The sequence below is a fragment of the Pantherophis guttatus genome, chromosome 2 (assembly GCF_059756535.1).
Source record: "Pantherophis guttatus breed Tessera chromosome 2, ASM5975653v1, whole genome shotgun sequence".
Classification (NCBI taxonomy): Eukaryota; Metazoa; Chordata; class Lepidosauria; order Squamata; family Colubridae; genus Pantherophis; species Pantherophis guttatus.
This window is the reverse complement of record NC_142064.1, coordinates 41,803,473-41,823,316: the sequence shown is the minus strand read 5'-3', so window position 1 is coordinate 41,823,316 and position 19,844 is coordinate 41,803,473. Positions and strand designations below refer to the sequence as shown.

Sequence of the window (19,844 nt, the reverse complement as noted above, 5' to 3'; positions counted from 1 at the left end):
AATTTAGAACTTGTCATCCTCATGACCTGGTAATAACCTCTTGAATAACATTTATAAGCAATTTTAGTAATGCTTAAGTATTCATATATACATATGCTCAGAACTTAATATATAGTGTTTCTTTGTGAGAAACATGCATCAAAGTTCAACACAATGTGACCAAAACAAAATTAAGCAGTTAGGAATATGATCCTGTAAACATATATTAGATAGTATCATTGAACTAAGTTGAATACATTGCAGAGTAAAAGATTGGGCTGTAGATCCCAGGACTTTTATGTAGGTGAAATTCAAATTTAGTTTTCTAATGAAATCAGGAAATTACAACAAAACCTAACCATCTTACACATTATTTTGTTCATTCAAAGAGACAAGCTCTATCTAGTGTGACACACTACACAAATTACAGCTTTCACATCAAGTAAGTTATATGCTTCTTAGCCTTCAAAGTGTAATACTCCATCTGTGATAAAGAGCTGAAGCCTTAGGGAGAATAGGAAACTTTTTTTAAAAAAATTGATTTATATGCCGCCCTTCTCCGGAGACTCAAGGCGGCTTACAATGCGTTAAGCAATAGCCTGTTCATACTCTTGTATACTTTTTTATACAAAGTCAGCTTATTGCCCCCACAATCTGGGTCCTCATTTTACCTACCTTAGAAAGGATGGAAGGCTGAGTCAACCTTGAGCTTGGTGAGATTTGAACTTGCAGTAATTACAGGCAGCTGATGTTAATAACAGTGCTTTAGTCTGCTGCGCTACTAGGGCTCATATTTGAATATATGCAATGAATAAGGTTCAGACTTTATTGTTCACTATTGGTATATACATGTAGTACTTGTTTTACCCCTTTTCCTCTTTATTTGAGGATAGATATGTCACAAGGAACATGTAGCAAATTGCACCAAGAATGCAGCTGAAGTACCATTTATCTGGATGATGCAATGACAGATTATTAGCAATATGATCCCTTATGTTGAATATTAAATCTGCCGAAAGGATTCCCCCCCCCCCAGCAACTGGCCCAAATGGTTTAGCTGTTCTGTTCTGTTCTGTGATTGGTTGGCCGCGTTGACAGCTCTTATAAAAGGGAGCTGTCAAAAGCGCAGCCGTTGTTGTTTTCAAGTTAGTTGCCGTTCTGAATAAAGTTTGTTGATTGCTGCAGCCGTCTCGCCTCAGTCAGTAATTGTGTGGATTGAGAACAAAATAGTGGCGACGAGGATGGGATTCCTGTGTCGGAGGTTCGCTGTGGAGCCGTTTTAAGCGTGGTGAGAGATGATGGCTATGCCCCAACAGTTCGCTCCGTTTAACCCAGCAACAGAGTCATGGGAGGCATATGTCGCCCGTTTTGAATGCTTCCTCATTGCTAATGATTACCGTGATTTGTCAAGCGAACGTAAGAGAGCATATTTTTTGAGCTTTTGTGGCCCTGAAATGTTCGACACAGCAATGACTTTAATGGCCCCCCAGTCTATTCACGCAGGAACCTGGGATGAGTTTATGGCCAAATTGAAAAGACATTACGCCCCCGCACCGTCCCGCATTGCTAGGCGACAACATTTTTACCACAGGGACCAAGCTGAAGGGGAGTCCATCAGCCAGTATGTGGCCGCTCTGAGGAAAGCGTCTAGACATTGTCAATTTGTTGACCTGGACGATTACCTATTGGATCGCCTTGTTAGTGGCGTAAGGGATCAAAATTTAAAGAGGCGACTAATTGCTAAACCTGAGTTGTCGTTCCAAGAAGCATTAGATGAAGCTTGTGCGGCTGAGCTCGCTATGCTATCTATAGCCGACCTTCCCCGGGGCCAAAGCATGGAGCAACATAAGGGGGAGGCTGTTCACTCCAGCTCAGTGGCCAGCTCAGTGGACTATAGCGATGAGGAAGAGCGGGACGAAGCAAGAATTGTGAACCGTGTTCAAGGTTCACAGCGGCCGGCCCGGCCAAATGCAGATGTGGCCTCGCAATGCCGGGATTGTGGAGAATTCCATTTGCGATCCGTTTGCCATTTTAAAGATGCAGTTTGTCGCAGATGTGGCCGCTGGGGCCACATTGCCCGAGTGTGCCGGTCAGCACAGCCGATTGCCGTGGCGCCAGCACGGCTGAATAGGGATTGCCGGTCCTGGCCACAGAGGCCCAGTACACAAGATGACAGGTCCAGCTGTGGGTGGGGCCCCGTTGATGTGAATATGGTTACCCTCGCTGCTACAGCCCCGTTTCGTAAGAAGATTTATGTGGACGTCACCATCGAAGGCAAGCCCTGTCAGATGGAGGTGGACTCCGGCTCCGCTACCACGCTCGCATCCTGGAGCACGATGAAACGGCTAGTGCCGCGGCTGGCCAAACACCGCCTCACACCTTGCGATGTGACCCTACGAGACTATCAGGGTGCCCAAATTCCAGTTTTGGGGTGTGGGAAGTTCCGAGTGAAGTTTAAGAAGTTTAATGGCAAGCTGCCTATAGTGGTAGTCGCCGCCCCATTGCCAAGCTTACTTGGCCTTAACTGGTTTGAGGCCCTAGGGCTAACCATTCAAGGAGTTAATGCCATTAGTCCTGACGAGCTGGATAATTTAGTCAGGGAGTTCCCCTCAGTGTTTGATGGCAAGTTGGGCTGTTATAAGGGCACCCTGGTATCTTTTAGTTTAGATCCAAATTTCCCTCCCTGCAGGTTGAAGCCACGGCGTGTACCACTCGCGCTTAAGGCTAAGGTAGATGCTGAGCTGGATAAGCTCATTTCCCAGGATATTTTAGAACCTGTCGATTTTGCCCGTTGGGAGACTCCGATTGTAACGCCCCTTAAGGCTGATGGCGCGGTCCGCATCTGCGCGGATTATCGCTCAACGATCAATAAGGCGCTCCTGGGCCATGCGTATCCTGTCCCTGTCGTGCAACACGTGTTGCACTCACTCGCTAAGCTGGATCTGCAATTGCTGGTCGATGATGAAACTGCAGAGGCCCAAACTATTGTTACACACCGTGGGGCGTTCCGGTGTCGTCGCCTACAATTCGGTGTGAGTGTGGCCCCAGGGCTCTTCCAGAGCTTGATGGAGAGAATTCTTCACAGAATCCCCGGGGTCATACCGTGTTTTGATGATGTCTTGATCTCCGCTACCAGTAAGGCAGAACTAATGGACAGGCTGCACAGAGTTCTACGGCAATTTGACGTTACAGGGCTTAAGGTGAACCGTGCCAAATGCCAGGTGGCAGTGCCTGAGGTGGAATTTCTAGGGTTTTTGATTAATGGCTCGGGTATTCACCCCACTCCGGCTAAAACGGCAGCGATTATGGACGCCCCACCCCCCCGTTGCAAGGCAGATCTACAGGCTTTTCTTGGCCTTTTAAATTTTTATGCCATGTTCCTGCCCCATAAGGCTTCCGTGGCGGAGCCCTTACATCGCTTGCTTGACCGTGGGGCTGCCTGGGTTTGGGGTTCTCGGGAGGCTGCTGCGTTCCAGGCTGTTAAGCGCCTCCTTATTTCAAATTCTGTACTAGCCCAGTATTGTGAGCACCTGCCACTTGTTTTGGTTTGTGATGCCTCCCCGTTTGGGGTTGGCGCTGTCCTTAGCCATGCCCTGCCTAATGGCCGTGAGGTCCCTGTGGCCTATTTCTCCCGTACCTTAGGTCCAGCGGAACGGAACTACTCGCAGCTGGATCGAGAGGCCCTCGCCTTGGTAGCGGGGGTTAAACGTTTCCATCATTATCTCTATGGACGCTCATTCCTGCTTGTCACCGATCACAAGCCGCTTCTTGGAATCCTTGCGGGTGACCGTCCGGCCCCTCTCATTCTACCTCCGCGGATGACTCGTTATTCGACATTCTTGGCTGCCTACTCATATACCCTCCAGCACCGCCCGGGACGGGACCTGGCACACGCTGACGCTCTGAGCCGCTGCCCTGTGCCTACTCTGCTACCAGATCCTGTTCCGGCATCGGCCGTCTGCCTTATTGACTGTTCCCCGTTGCCAGTGACTGCCTTGGACATTGCCTGTTTGTCTGCCCGGGACGCCGTATTGTCCCAGGTCTCGGACTGGATGGCAAGGGGGTGGCCACAGGGCCCTTTCGCACCAGAGTTTCAGCCCTATGCTAGCCGGCAGCTGGAGTTGTCAACACAAAGTGGCTGCCTCCTATGGGGTCACCGGGTGGTTGTTCCGCCTCCGCTATGGCATTCTCTGTTATCCCAACTGCATCAGGGCCACCCAGGGATAGTCCGTATGAAGGCCCGGGGTCGCTGCTATATGTGGTGGCCCAATCTGGATAGGGATATCGCTAATTGGGTTGCCACCTGCCTGCAATGTCAGGACAATAGTCCTATGCCTGCTAGGGACACCCCCAGGGAGTGGGAGGACCCCAGGGTGCCTTGGTCCCGCATGCATATCGACCTTGCGGGTCCTATGCAGGGGCAAACATTCCTCATAGTGGCCGATGCGTTCTCAAAGTGGGTAGAGGTAGTCCTGATGCCGTCTACCACTTCTGAGGCAGTCATTCGGGCTCTCCGGGGGTTGTTCTCAACCCATGGGTTACCCGACGTTTTGGTGTCGGATAATGGGCCCCAATTCACGTCCACCCCATTCGAGGTTTTCCTAGCCACCCAGGGAATTAGGCACTGTCTCATTGCCCCGTTTCATCCATCTAGCAATGGGTGTGCAGAACGGGCCGTCCGATCGACCAAGGACGCATTGCGGAAGTTAGGCTCAGGGAGTTGGCAAGAAAAATTAAATAGTTATCTCTTAGCGCAGCATACTACCCCATGCCCCCTTACAAATAAGAGCCCAGCAGAGTTGTTAATGGGCCGTAAGCTGCGCACAGCACTGGACCGCATACATCCCCTATATGGCCCAGCAAAACCATTAGATTCAGTGAAGCGGCACCTGCCGTTCCAATTGCGGGATCCAGTTTACGCTCGGAATTACGGGGGGCAGCCCTTATGGCTACCGGGGATAGTTGTAGGAATTACGGGGCCTTGTTCCTATCGGGTTGACATGGGCCAGGGCAAGATTTGGAAACGACATCAGGATCAGTTACGGAAACGGTGGTTGACCACGAGCCTACCTCGTGGGGATAGTGTGTTAGCAGAACACCAGGCGGAGCCACCCGCCGTCCTGATGAATCAACCTCCTCCCTCTCCCACAAAACCACCAGTTGAAGCAACCCCAGCACACTCCCCTGTTGTGGCCGATGACGCAGTCGAGGTCACCCAGGAGGCAGACTTGGGCGATGCATCATTACCAGGAAACAAGGTAGTTAGCAGCCCCCAAGCTGAAGTTCCCGGGCCCCGGCGATCGGGGCGGAGCCGGCAGTGGCCGGCGCACTTGCAAGACTACATATGCGCCACCAGGGTGGGAAGGGGTGTTGAATATTAAATCTGCCGAAAGGATTCTCCCCCCCCCAGCAACTGGCCCAAATGGTATAGCTGTTCTGTTCTGTTCTGTGATTGGTTGGCCGCGTTGACAGCTCTTATAAAAGGGAGCTGTCAAAAGCGCGGCTGTTGTTGTTTTCAAGTTAGTTGCCGTTCTGAATAAAGTTTGTTGATTGCTGCAGCCGTCTCGCCTCAGTCAGTAATTGTGTGGATTGAGAACAAAATACCTTATAACCCAATTTTTGATAAATAGCCACAATGCTTCTAAGCTGCCTGAGCAGGTGCTGTGCAGCTCCTAACTGGATATTCTAGTATGCTAAGAATTAGATAATATGGTAGCATTACAGGAGGGAAACGGCAAAATGGGAAGACATCCTCACCCCATAAAAATCTCATGTTTGATGCAGGGAGGTTCCACTCTATGCATTTCACCTGAGAGCAATGATAGGAATGTAGCGTGTGTTTGGGGGGGGGGATTGATCCGAAGTGGCGGCAGCGGCGCTGGAGCTCTGCAGGTACAGTGGTGCAAATTCGGACTCCGGTGGCCTTCGCTGTCGCCGGCGGCAGGACGTGCAAGTCCGGAGCTCTGGTTGCCTCCGCTGTCGCCGGCGGCAGTGCACACACAGGCCTTGAGGGAAGTCAGCTGGAGCCGCAGGATTGAAGTCCCGGGATCAGCTGGGCAGAGGGTGGCCGCAGGTGGGTGGGTAAAGCTTTCCTTAATATATTTTTCAAATGAAAAACTGCACAGTCTTTTCCAGATTTTGGCTTTCAACTTTCGAGAGGGTTTTGTTTAAGAAACAGGCCTAGATACTCATGACAGGCCATCATTCCAAACTAGCATATTTAAGAATCTTATCCAGGGAGGAGGAAGTAGAATTAACAAGGCTCTGTTTTGCTCATGTTGGCTCTCCCCCATCTTATCCTACAGTGTTCAGTGGGTAAGAGTAATAAATGTAATACTGTAGTAATAATACGGGAATATCTGGCTGTGGTTGTTAACTTTTCTCAGGTCTATGCTATACAGTACTAACTTTATCTTGGACAACTTTCTTTGGACAAGTAATGTCAATCTCATCTCACGTCCAATGAGTCTGGCAAATGTTTTAAGAGAGTCCAGCCTAGAATGGATTGAATTGGAGAGATATATAAATCCAATAAACAGATGCTTCCCTTTCTCTGGGCTATTTCTACCCTAGTGTAGGAGGAATGGCAAAAATCCATTAATTCAGTCCATTATCTGCAGCAGTGCTCCAATCAGTGGATGCTTTCCCCAGGTTCAGTGATTTGCTAAAATGGGATGGCAGCAAATCCAGGAAAAAAAATCAAATCATGTTGCCTATAAAAAGTAATACACTCATAAATTAGGACAACACCATCTACCAATGAAACTGGAAAGATTTAGGGGTTGGAAACAAGCACTGCAATTTATGCTGCAATTGCTTCACATCAAATCGGATGGAGAACTAAAAATCAGCGGTGGAAAAAGTCCCTTTTTCTCTCAAATATATACTCTTTACTTTAAAGTTACTTTAAAGACAGTCCTGTTGATATGATGTTCATGACAATTTACACCTCTAAAAACAATTTAAGTTTTTTTTTTAAATTCTGCCTTTATTACTTTCCCACCTTCGCTATTATTAAATAATTCAAGGTGGTGAACAAACATAATACTCCTTCCTCATCCTAGGTTCCCCACAGCAACTATTTAAGAATGAAAATTAAAATGTCTGATTTTGCTATAAAAAAAAAGATCTCCCTCTGACAGTTGTCCCATCCCCCATTGAATTGTGTCTGCAGAAAACAAACCAAGTTCAAATGGGGTAGTTGGACTACTCCTTTCACTTTTATGTAAAAAGTCTTGGAGAAAGACAAAACAACACTGAAAGCAGCAGCCTCCAGTTTGTTTGTTTGTTTTCAAGGCTTTCCTATTTTCCTTTTATTGGCATGGCATGAATGAAGACATGGGAAAAGAGGGACTTGAAATAATAATGTGGGTGGAGGAAACAAAACTTGGAGAAGAAAGAATAACTAGCTACTTGATTTTAAGCGTTTTTGTGCTAGCAATAAAAATCCACCCAGATGGATGCAACAGATCCCATCTAGTACTTCACAAGGCAGAGCAGATTAAAGAAGTAGTTAAAGAATCTCTGCCACTGCCCCTGCTTTGTGGACCATCCAGCCCCCAGATGTGAGGAAAGCCCCCAATCTCTTGGTGTTCTGCAAAGGGGTCAAAACTTGGCTCTGCAGCCTTGTTAGCAAGTTCCTTGAGAGCCCCTTCTACCTGTAATACTTCAATGTTAAATGGCCATCATAGGATTCCCCCCCACCTTTGATGCTTAACTGTCATTATTCTATAATTTTAAAAATTAGCCCTTTTTTATTTTTAGCATTAATTTTATATGTTTTTTTTATTTATCAGTTATATTATATTGTACACCACCCAGAGCCCCTCTTTGAGAGAGATGGGCACTCTGGAAAAATAAAAAAAGTGACCCAGAGGAGGGGTGCCCTGGAGTTGTGTCTTTAGGAGTGATCTCCTGGATGTATTTGCTCCAGTGTAGAATGATGTAAATGTGTTAGTATGTAGCACAAAGCTACAACGTGATTTGCTTGATTTTCACTTAATGTCTACACCCAGTCACTTGGATTAGTAAACCTGATTAAGAGTTTTGAATTGTGATATATGAATTGCGCTAATTTAGCAAACTTTAAATTTAGTTTTTAAGTTGTACTCAGGGAATGTCAACCCCCAGTTTGCAAGTAAATGTTTAGCTAGAAGTTTTCAGGATGTACCAACTTCTAAGATAATGCTAAATAGTATTATAAAATCCCTTTCTTTGAGTATGTCAATTTATTTCTTGCCAAAAATGGGTATCTTCTTGAAATAATTTCCAGTTTGAAAATACAAGAAATATTTGGCTAATCATAATTGTGCAAAAATTGTCATTAAAACCTATTTTTTATCTTCAATATTTATAAATGATGGTATAATAGATTTTTGGCTTTTTTCAACACTACAATATTAATATCCTTTCTTTTTTCTGTTAAATTATTTGCATCCTCTGTATCAATTTTAAATTATATCCAAACAAAAATATATCCACTTAACAAGGTACATGCCTCATAAATTGTATAGGCATAGTATTGTAACTCTTGCTGGATTTTTTCATTCTGACCATATAGGGATCTGACCAAAAACCATCTAGTTCACATTCTGTGAATGTTTAGTCATATATTCTTGGCAGCTCACAGGCCAGTCCTCTATTTGTTCTCTAAAACTGATATTCAGACCAATTTAGACCATACTGTAGTTTTCGTCAGATATTTAGCACCATTAGACAATGTACTTTATTCACTGACCAATGCAATTGCAGTGCATGGATTTTTAGACTTTAATACATGGAATAAAAATGCAAACCAAAATTGATTTTATTCCCTCAGTTTTCTCTATCATTGTAAATAAATTTATTTCAACCATTAATAATGTAAAAATATTAACTGAAGCTAAACTCTTCAATCAATGGAAACATTTCAGTTGAAAAAGTACAGTATCTTATTTGTCAAGTGTTAAGTGGTAATTAATGACATTTAGGTATAATGATACATTGGCCTAAACAAATTATTAAAAGGTTCCATTTAGATGATGCAGTGTTTTTTCTTGAATATACTAGATAAAACCAGCCTATCTGATATCTGTGTCAGATTGTCCAGATCTTGATGTTTTATGATGCTTCTTGTTTATGTGCCCCCTGTGTGGCACTTCCCTGCAGTTTGTTATTTTTCTTCAACAGTGGAGGGAGGAAACCAACAATGCTGGGCAACCGCATTACATAGCACAAGGTAACCATGGAAGCATTTGTCCAATTGTTAAGACCCTTACAAAGCGATTCAGCCATTCATTTCTTTGAATCAATATTGAAGCTTTTAAGATTTATTATTCAGGAGCTTAGACAAAACTAATGAAAGAAATTTGTTGTTTCTTTCCATCAGTTCATTCCACCCTGTAAGCATATATTAAGACCTTGTAAACTCCTGTGTGCAATAAGTAATGTTACTACTTTTTCCTTGTGGAAAGTCTAATCATAAGATCCTGGTATTAACATTCCTGACACTATGTGAAAAGAACTTAAGAACTTCTAAAGCAGATTGCCATAAAGATGAATCTAATAAAAAGACAAAGAGAACACAAGAATAGAATATGAGAGTGGAGCAAATTGCTTAAAAATCCCTCAAAAAAGCTTTTAAAATTGTTAGAAAAGTCTCTTGCACTTAACTATTTAGGAATTTTCTCACTTCTCAATATTTTTATTAAATATTTTTAAACGTATAGATTTATTTATTTATGTACTAAATGTATATAAGCCATTCATCTCATATACATGATTCTGGACAGCTCACAGGGTTGCAATTCCTATACTTAATCCAATACTTAATTGGAAATAAACTTACTTCATAGTACAGTGACACTATGTCAAATAGTTTTGTCAACAGTTTTACCTGTATGCAGGTATGAACCAACTTATTCTAATCATTTATAATATTTGTAAATGCAGAGGGGTAACTAAGAGACCACATTGAAGAGCAGGCAAGCTTTTGGTGGGCTAAGGAATGTTTTTGGCTATATATTAGTTCCAATGACCAAGGAAAAATAATAGAATAAAAAAGTAGTGAAACCAGAATTAAAGCACACACACACTCAATTGTATTAATATGAGTTAAGATTCTTGTTCATTTTTTACTTGCCTCTAGTTAAAAGTTTATGTCCAAAATATTTTTTGCTCACTGTAGAGGTAATGGATTGAGGGTAATATCCTTGTTAGGATTGTAGAGTAGGTACATATATTTGTGGAAGTAACTGCCAATCATTGATCAATAATCCTAACCCATTTGGCAGGAGAAAACATGTAAGACTGCTGAAATAAGTGGATATAATTTGGTTCACAAAACACAAAAATAACTTGGCAGGCAAAAAAACCCCAAGAGTCTGAGTTGATAACTAAAATGAATTATAGCAAATTTTTTTTTTGATTTCCATTTTATGTAGTTGTTTTAATAGTATGCATAGTTCTTATTCAGATTTTGCATTTGCTGTTGGTTTTTATATCCTGCTCACAATGAGTAAGTTTCTAAAATACTTGCACATACAGGTGTCATGCTGTGATTAATACTGGCCCTTGCTAACTCATTTAACATGCATTCAGATAAATGAAGTAATTTACATCAAGAATGAGAAAGACTGCATCTACATTAGTATTCACAGGTTGTGCAGCTACTGTCCTGTTCATCAAGTTGGAAATATACTCTTTTGTACACTGATGGGAAAATGTCACTAGGTACAAATGGTTAAAAGAAGGGAGTGAGGTAGGTCCTTTTAGTATAGAAGTGCATAGCTCTAGTAATATTTAACTCCATACTGTAGATTCTGTTTAAAGCACACTTCTCAAACATTGTGAGAGCATAATTCTCTAAAATCAATACATATTCAGAAGAAGCAACTATGCTAGAATTAACATTAGGCAAGAAATAACTATATTATTGTTTTTAAACTGTCTGGCAACAAAACTACTCGCTGGAGTTTGCATAGGTACAATTAGTCAGAAGGCCTAAACTGAGTTCTGAGAGTGGTCTCTTTGCCTCTCCAAGCATGATGGGTTTTCAGCAGTGGTGGGATTCAATTTTTTTTTTACTACCGGTTATGTGGGCGTGGCTTGGTGGGCATGGCAGGGGAAGGTTACTGCAAAATCCCCATTTTCTCCTGATCAGCTGGGACTCAGGAGGCAGAGAATAGATGGGGGCGGGGCCAGTCAGAGGTGGTATTTACCAGTTCTCCGAACTACTCAAAATTTCCACTACCGGTTCTCCAGAACTGGTCAGAACCTGATGAACACCACCTCTGGTTTTCAATTCAAAAGTTGACAAATCCTAATTATAAAGAGAAGAAATGTTGAAATTAATTTGTCTTTTACGTTATCATCCAAAACTTTTTAAAAAATGGTCTGGTAAATAATTATTTACAACAATTAGTGCCAAGGTATTATATGCATTTACTTTCCTCAAATTTATTTGCTGCTGTACTAATTTCTATTAGCTTTTTTGACCAGTCATAAAACTATATTTTTGCAATAATTTACACAGATAAGTCATATATGTCCTTGTTACTATCTTTTTACAATATATTTTTTTATTGGCCAAGTGTGATTGGACACACAAGGAATTTGTCTTGGTGCATACTGTATGCTCTGAGTTTACATAAAGGAAGATACATTCATCACGAATCATAAGGTACAACACTTAATGATAGTCATAGGGCACAAATAAGCAATCAGAAAACTATCAATATAAATCATAAAGATACAAGCAACAAAGTTACAGTCATACAGTCATAAGTGGAAAGAGATGGGTGGTGGGAACGATGAGAAGATTAATAGTAGTGCAGCCTTGGTAAATAGTTTGACAGCGTTGAAGGAATTATTTGTTTAGCAGAATGATGAAGTTTGGAAAAAAACTGTTATTGTGTCTAGTTGTTCTGGTATGCAGTGCTCTATATTAGTGTCGTTTTGGGGGTAGGAGTTGAAACTTTATGTCCAGGATGCGAGGAATCTGTAAATATTTTCATAGCCCTCTTTTTGACTCATGAAGTATACAGGTCCTCAATGGAAGGCAGGTTGGTAGCAATTGTTTTTTCTGCAGTTCTAATTATCCTCTGAAGTCTGTGTCTGTCTTGTTGGGTTGCAGAACCAAACCAGACAGTTATAGAGGTGCAGATGACAGACTCAATCATTCCTCTGTAGAACTGTTATCAGCAGCTCCTTGGGCAATTTGAACTTTCTGAGTTGGCACAGAAAGAATATCATTTGTTGTGCTTTTTTGATGACGTTTTTGATGTTAGCTGTCCATTTTTTAAATACAGTATTGTGGTTGAATGCTTTCTTTATGAAAACTGCTTCAGATCTCTGGCATAGATGCTTATGAGTTCATGTATCTTGCTAAATCTTGCAGAAACAACCAAGAAGTGTATCTACACCACTGAAATAAAATTTAATTTTCTTTGTAGGCTTCCTAGTTGTTCACACATGCTGTTCACTTTTTCCTATGTACTTGTGAAATGGAATTGCATTGTATTAACCAACAATTCCCGCTAAAATTTAAAATTTACTCTAGAAATGTTTAAAGTACAGATTTCAAAAAGAGGCCTGGGAACAAAAGAAGGAAGAAACAGCTAGTGCAGCTGAACATTCATATTTTATTTCAGTTAGAGACAGGGCAATGTCAAGAAAACTATATGGATTTCAGGTTGAAGAGTATCCCCAACACCACACATACACACAAAGCTTTTATGAGGACACCAGCAACAAATAAAGCACAATAATATCCCCTTCACTATTTTCCCCAGCAACTTGAGCACAAGAAATAATACCGTAGCTGTCATTAAATTCACTGACTGAATATCATTTTGATAGAAGCAATGCATATTAGCTACACATTATGCTAAGAGAGTCCTTTAGTCTGTTCTTAATTTTCCACAATTCAGCTTCGCTAGATAACCCTGCCTAAAAGATTCATGTTTTTCCCCCGTGCACTTTTATACACATCCTCTTACACTTCTTCTAAGCTTTAAAAACTATCATAATTATTTTCTATTGGGGGAGATGCTTTAGTTCCTATATTTACTTTGTTCATCTCTTCTGCATTTTCTTCAGCTTCATGGTACGGTACTATTTTTCTGAAACGGAGACTAAGTCTTCACAGTATTTCCTGTGCGTAGTAACAAATAGACAGACACATCAGGTTGCTGTAATAAGTGCTTTTAAAACAATTTAGCAAAGATGTGTGGAGTCCACACCCAGAATTCCACACATTTTAAAAATAACCGAAAACACTGATGTACAGTATACAAAACTCTGTAATATCACGATACTAACGACTATCTACACTATGGGCGGAGAATACTTCAACCACAAATATCACGAAATTATTGGGGAGACGGAGAGAGGAAAACTCTCTAAAAGAGTAGTTGCGAAATCTCGCGAGAGTAGTGTATTGCCATTTTGGAAAATGCCGTCGTGGGATTTTGAGATCTCACGAGAGGAAGGCGAGCAGAGTGGCCGCCATCTTGTCGACGCGCGGGCGCTTTCGCTCTTGCAAAGCGGCCGTATTTCGTTTCAGTTCCCAGGCTTCCCATAGTGGCATCCGCGGAGAACGTTGAGCCGGCGCCGAAAAACGCGCCCTCCGCAAATGGCCGCTCCTGGGTAGATTGGTAAGTAATCTGCTTGCCAGTCTGCCTGTATGTATGTATTACAAAAAGGAGGGCAGTTTTTTAGAAAAATAATTTCTGGAGTCGGGCGGGGGCTGGTCAAATGCCGAGGGCGAGAGATGGTGCGGGTGATGGGTGGGGGGCACTGAACAGCTTTGCCGATCTGCCACAGACCCCGGTGCTTTTTTTCCATCACAAACTCGCCCATCCTCTTTGTTGGAATCCTATTTTCCTGTTCCAGTTTCCCGGCTTTTGGTGCGTGGCATCAGGACGTTGTATCTTGTCCTTCTATTCTTAGAGTGGGGAAATGCTTCAGCTACTGGGTTTTTTGTTGTTGTTAAAGCTCAAGAGGAGTCCTGCAAGATGACAGGTTTATCATCTGGGAGTTTTCATTTGCCTTTTACTTAGTGGGACTGTTTCAATAACTTCCATAGTGGTGGGGTCTGGAGATTCCCTTGGTCCGAGGATTTCCCTCCTTCCTGCCTACGTGTAAGTGCTTGAGGCTTCAAAAGCAATGCGGGAGACGTCGGGAACTTCTTGCCAGATGTAAATAGTGACAAATGCAACCGGTGAATCATCACAGCAACTATTTGATTTTTAACTAAGGTTACAATAATAGTTGTGTCAATGAAATTCACCTTCAGTTTTTGCAACACAAAAACTGAAGAACTCTTTTTGGAGAGGGGCCTGTGGCATAGCCATCAGAGACCAGGTGCAGCCCTTGATCCAGAAGAACGGAACAATTGCCCGGTTTCCTGTATTTAATATCGGGGATTTTAGGTCATCTTGGAAGTTGTTTATCCATAGTAATCTTTTGATGTCTAATTGCAGGAGGCAGGAGTGTATATATTCAGTTTATTTTGATCACACTTGTTACTAACAAGGGTGTTCTTAGATGTCTTATCTAAGCCTCTTTATTTTGAATTCTGACTTCTCAAACATTTTGATCAAAGATTGTTGCAAACAAGTGTTCATGGTACCTGTCTAATGCTGTTTCGAATGTATCCTAGTACAAAGTTTTTATCATATTGCTAGTTGGGTCGTGATTTACTCTGTACGTATTAGTCTTAATAGCTGCTTTCTTCTGCTATAGCTAGCTCCAGTCCTATATGGAAATAATGCTGTCTCATCAGTTTATTTCTATTATCTTTTTTAAAAAATATGAACCAAGGATCTGTGTTCATTGAATTATTATCTAGAGGAATAAATATGTCAATAGGGAGCTGAATGAAATAATGTGTATATATCTTTTAAAATATTTGTGCTTAGTTGCCCTCTTTTCATTCTCTTTTCACTGTTAGATTTCTCCTGGTAGAATGACAGGAAAAAGCCAGACTTTAAGTTTCCAACTCCCAGCTGTTGTACAGCCCACTTCAGTGGATAGCCACGTATATCCATTTGGGAACAATCTTAGTTCTGACAGTGATGTTTTGGAAGATGAAGTTGAAATATATGAACTGCGACCTCGGGGAAAAGAGAAAACTCGGAGAAGCACTTCAAGAGAAAGAATGGATGATATTGTGTTTATAACTAAAGATATACAAGAAGGAGATACATTAAATGCATTAGCTCTTCAGTATAGTTGTTCAGTAAGTTTCTCTTTTTCCAGTTGCATATAATTGTATCATATGTTAGAGACACATAAATGTAGAATGTTTTAAATAAAATTATGCAATAAACACAATTTAAAAGGTTACTTACGGTATTAGATTCTGGACTGTACAAATATACAGTATATGTTTGCCAACTAGAAGCATATGGTTTTTCAATTATAAATTTTGGTAATTGCTAAAATTTCAATATTTTTCTTCTCTAACAATATTAATGAAACTGATATAGAAAATTCCAAAAGTTAGAAGATTGTATAGGATTAGAATTCTTTATTTTTATTCATACAAAGTCAACTTTCCTCCAGCTGGTGGTTATATTTTATTTGTTGGACTTTAATGGGGCTACCTGATGAGATAAGCAGAATTAAGGGGAGGGGATACTCAAAATAATTTTATTAAACTTACCAAATTTAGCACCTAGTTAGCATTTGGGGGGAAGGGAAAATTAAGACTACCAAAAATTGATAAGTATCTTTTTAAACATATAAGTAAAACTATAGAGTTCTTTCATTAGTTTTTAAGGATACATAAGGTACCGTACTTCTAAAAAAAATTAAGAATAGGAAATATACAATGGTATAATTATCTTAAATCAGATGGCTAGTAGATAATGAAATGGGGCTGTATGTTCTTGAAAGAATATTGAATACAGCTGAAATAATGTTTAGTCCTGTGCATAATTTTAGACTCAAAAAAAAAAAAATAGAATGTTTTACAATGCAGGAAGATGTCAGAGGTAGCACCTATCTCATGTCTTTAGCTTCAGTGCAATAATTGTGGAAGACAACTATGAATTTCCAAGAAATGAAATGATTGCATTAAAGAATTGCAAAAAAGAGTTTTGTTCCTGTCCTCATGTTCTAAAATATTTCTCTTAGTGGTCAGTCTGTGTGTGTACATATTTGTATAAATATTTCTCTTAGTGGTCGTATGTATGTATGTATGTATATGTGAATTTGTACAAATAGCAAGAATTTTTGTATAAAATATTGTGATTTTAATTACAATTAATTGATTTTAAATTATGAAAAATGAAGTGCAAGATATACAGGATCAAATAATTTTACTGCAGACTATAGGTAAAATGCTTATTTGTGCAAAAGGTTAAGGTCTTATTCAGATGGCTTTCTTACATTCAGTGGTTATTTTTGTTTGATAATAGTATTAGTTTACTAAATGCATTTAGACTGGATGTAAATGGAATATTATATCTGTGTAGCATTTTAAATTAAAACAGTGACTCAGATTGCCATTGTTTCAAGCCATGGTTTGCCTAACTATGATTAAATTGTAATTGTTTAGGCATTTTATTCAGTCATTAATTTTTAAGCAAACTGACCTGGCCTTTAACCTTGATTCACAATTGGTTTTATACTACATGCTGAGTCAAAATCAAGTGAACAACAACATACATGTTAAGAACCAGTCCTGAACACACAGCCATATCCTGATTATTTTAGATTCATTTCCCACAATTGTCCCACAAGAAATGGTGATTCATCCCTTCTATCCTTTCTGACTTTTTTAAAAAAAGAAAAACTTAGTAGCTTCAAAATAGCTGTTAACTAAGGAGAACCGGTACTTGTTATTCTTGGTAATCTGCAGTTTGACTATTTGACATAATTTAGTTTGATATTGAAAGCAAGACTTTGTATCAATATTGACAGAACAGGTTCTTTTTTTTTAAATGAGTTGAAAGTAACAGGAGTGATTCAGTCAACTTTTTAAATGAAGCTAATTTATTTTATTATAACATTTCAGGTAGCAGATATCAAACGGGTGAACAATCTTATCACAGATCAGGACTTCTTTGCACTAAGAACTATTAAAATTCCAGTTAAAAAGTTCAGCCTTCTGACGGAGACACACTGTTTTCCAAAAAATAGACAGAATTCAAGATCTGCCGCCTCTTCATATTCCACAGAATTCTCAGATTCATCACTAGCACCTGAGTTGTTCTCGTCTACTGAAACAGCTGGTAACTTTTTGAAAGAAGTGGACCGTGATATAGAACAAATAGTGAAGTGTAATGCTACCAAAAGAGAAAATCTTAATGAAGTTGTTTCTGCTTTATCAACCCAACAATTGAACTTTGAACCAGATGGTAAACCTGTCAGACAGAAAGATCCTTATTATGGTGCAGACTGGGGAATTGGATGGTGGACAGCAGTGGTAATAATGGTGGTAGTAGGCATTATAACACCTGTTTTTTATCTTTTATACTATGAAGTTTTGGTCAAAGTGGATGTCAGTCATCATTCTACAGTGGAATATTCATTAGTTGCACCATCTCAGTCAAAGCCATTAGAAAATGAGATAAAGCAGCCTATTTCATGACGATTAAGTTTTGGTTTTACATGCTAAATGTCTGAGCATTCTTGCCGTGTATTCTGCAAAGAAGCATGAACATGTCCTGAGTGGAACTGTAAAGTGGCTATCTCTGATGGTAATATACTGTGTGTGTGGAAAAGTTGTCAATATATTGAAAAATTAAAAGTTTATCTGGATCTGCTAAAATATGGATTTAAGCTGCCACCCTGCCATTGAAATTAATACAACTGAAATCAATCTAAGAAGTCTGTTACAGCAAACTTCATATTTACTTAAAAATGTTTAGTCTGGCTTTAATGGTATGGAGATTCTATGTATATCAAGGAATAATACCTTCTATCATAGTATAGTGGAATTAGGAATAGTTTGGTTTATTAGATTTACTAAACAAGCACACTGCTTGGTATTGCTCAACAGGATAATCAGTTTGAATTATTTGAAGAGCACTATATAATGAAAAGGAACCAATGATTCATATAATTCCTTTGTTCTAACTGCAGTGAGTTTCAGAGAATGAAAACTTAAACAGGAAAAAGGTGAAAGAATTCCACATTCTTTGAACTTTTTTGTTCCTAAAGTGCTCGTTGTATTGTATAATACTGCATATCTTCAAATGCAGAAGAGCTGTTTACACAAGCAGTTTGCACAAACTCCATTTTCTGTTATAAATGATTTAGAATTAAAGTGAAAGAGTACTAACTACTTGCAGGAAACCAGGAACGGTAATCTAATATCAGATTTCTTTCAAGGTCATAACAATGACATTGTGGAAGTTAAACAATCCATTGCCACTAATGTATCACATGTACACTTGGGCTGAATACTGTGCTAAGCCATTAAATGCTTGGGCTTTCATTTGGTATATTATTTTAACCTAACCATTGGAGAATTTAAAGAACCTTTTTTACTTGGTTTGATAGTTAATTTTTTTAAAGTGGAAAACCATGGTTCAGCAGCTATGGTTTAGTGCACTTTATAAAGCTAATTCTGTACATGGATAAGACTTAGAGGATGGCAGCCACACAAAATGTATAAAAATACATTAATTCCTTCCATTAAACAAATGCAGTATTAGTGGCTTATTTCCTTCTTAAATCTTTTATTTGGAACTTTTCTATTGTTTTTGCACCCATTTATGGTCTTCTTGCACTAGCTACCTAATCAATATTATTTTGGAAAGCAAACCTATTGTTCCTTAGGGCATTATTGGAAGTGTACTACAAGTGTATGCTTAAGAGAGGGAAAAGGTCATTCTTTTCATTTTAGCATATAACTAGTTGCAAAGTAAAGAAATACAAATGGAATCTTTCTGAAAATTTAAAGACATGTTCTACAATTGGCACATGAATGCATTAGAAGGTCAAGTATGGCTGACTGATAAAACTAAAAAACAAAGAAAATAATAAGCTGTGGAAGACTATTTTAAAGATCTCTATGCCATAAAACATAGGGTGGCATATAGTAATGTTTTTCAACCACCTACACTTTTTGAAGTACCAGAAATTGAGTACCTCAAGTATGCTACTTTTTTTTCCCTTTTCTTATAACTTGAATTAAGGTGTTTGAAAAGAAAATATTAAAGGAAGATACAATATAAGTATAGGTTAAACAGTCTTGGGTCTTACAGCTCAGGAGTTGTGCCTTATTTCTACAACTGAAAAAAATCTATAGTGTTTCATGAATAAGTAGCATACTTACAAATGGAAGGTTTCTTCATAAAAATTATGTTAAACAAGTCAGTTTTGAAACTAAGGTCAAGAACGTGTAAGCTATTATTTCTTATGCAGTGTTGCTATGTTTTTTTATCTTTTCCGAATTACATTTTCATCATGTGAAGGACTGAAAAGACTATGAAAAGATAACATCAAGTTAAAGAAAAAACCTGGAGTATTAAGAAATTCCACTAAAACAAAGCAATTAAGTTCAGAATATCAGGTTTGTGAGTATACTACATAACTGAAGCATATGAAATAGCTTAATTGTCATTTGGAAAAGAAATTTTCACAAAATGAGATTTATGTAAGTTTCAGAATTTATCAAAAGGCCTTTGGCCAGAGTATTATTTCAAAAAGAATATAAATAAATACCTATATATTTCTAATTCTGTTTAGAGTGATGAATCAACCATATGAATTGTAGAATGCATATATTTAGTAATGAGTTTGAGTGTCATATATTTATTCCATAAAGTCTAAAGAAAGCTTGTGAATTGTAAATTATAAATTCTTATATAAAGAGTTTAAACAATAAATTTATAAAGAAAAAAGAAATACATTAAAATCAAGAACAGTTC

At 39.5% G+C, this 19,844-nt stretch overlaps 2 protein-coding genes across 3 annotated transcripts in view; one reads left to right on the top strand and one right to left on the bottom strand.

Moving 5' to 3' along the window:
- ADGRV1 (adhesion G protein-coupled receptor V1) overlaps positions 1-19,844 on the bottom strand; it is a 277,279-nt gene that overhangs the window by 251,170 nt on the left and 6,265 nt on the right. The window lies entirely within an intron of this gene.
- Positions 13,430-19,652, top strand: LYSMD3 (LysM domain containing 3). Of its 2 annotated transcripts, XR_004595240.3 has the most exons (4): positions 13,430-13,613; positions 14,912-15,199; positions 16,982-17,666; positions 19,389-19,652. XR_004595240.3 is itself a non-coding variant. In XM_034440661.3 (3 exons), the coding sequence occupies exons 2-3, from the start codon at positions 14,927-14,929 to the stop codon at positions 17,555-17,557; spliced, it is 849 nt and encodes a 282-aa protein (XP_034296552.2). In that variant the 5' UTR covers positions 13,430-13,613; positions 14,912-14,926; the 3' UTR covers positions 17,558-17,737. The 2 variants fall into 2 exon arrangements, 1 of the variants encoding a protein (XP_034296552.2); XM_034440661.3 differs by lacking the exon at positions 19,389-19,652 and having other exon boundaries at positions 16,982-17,737.

Bases quoted from the DNA above. Each gene is read 5' to 3' on its own strand.
- LYSMD3 (XM_034440661.3), top strand. From the start codon at position 14,927: ATGACAGGAAAAAGCCAGACTTTAAGTTTCCAACTCCCAGCTGTTGTA. The intron at 15,200-16,981 runs GTAAGTTTCTCT...ATAACATTTCAG, and splicing joins CTCTTCAGTATAGTTGTTCA to GTAGCAGATATCAAACGGGT.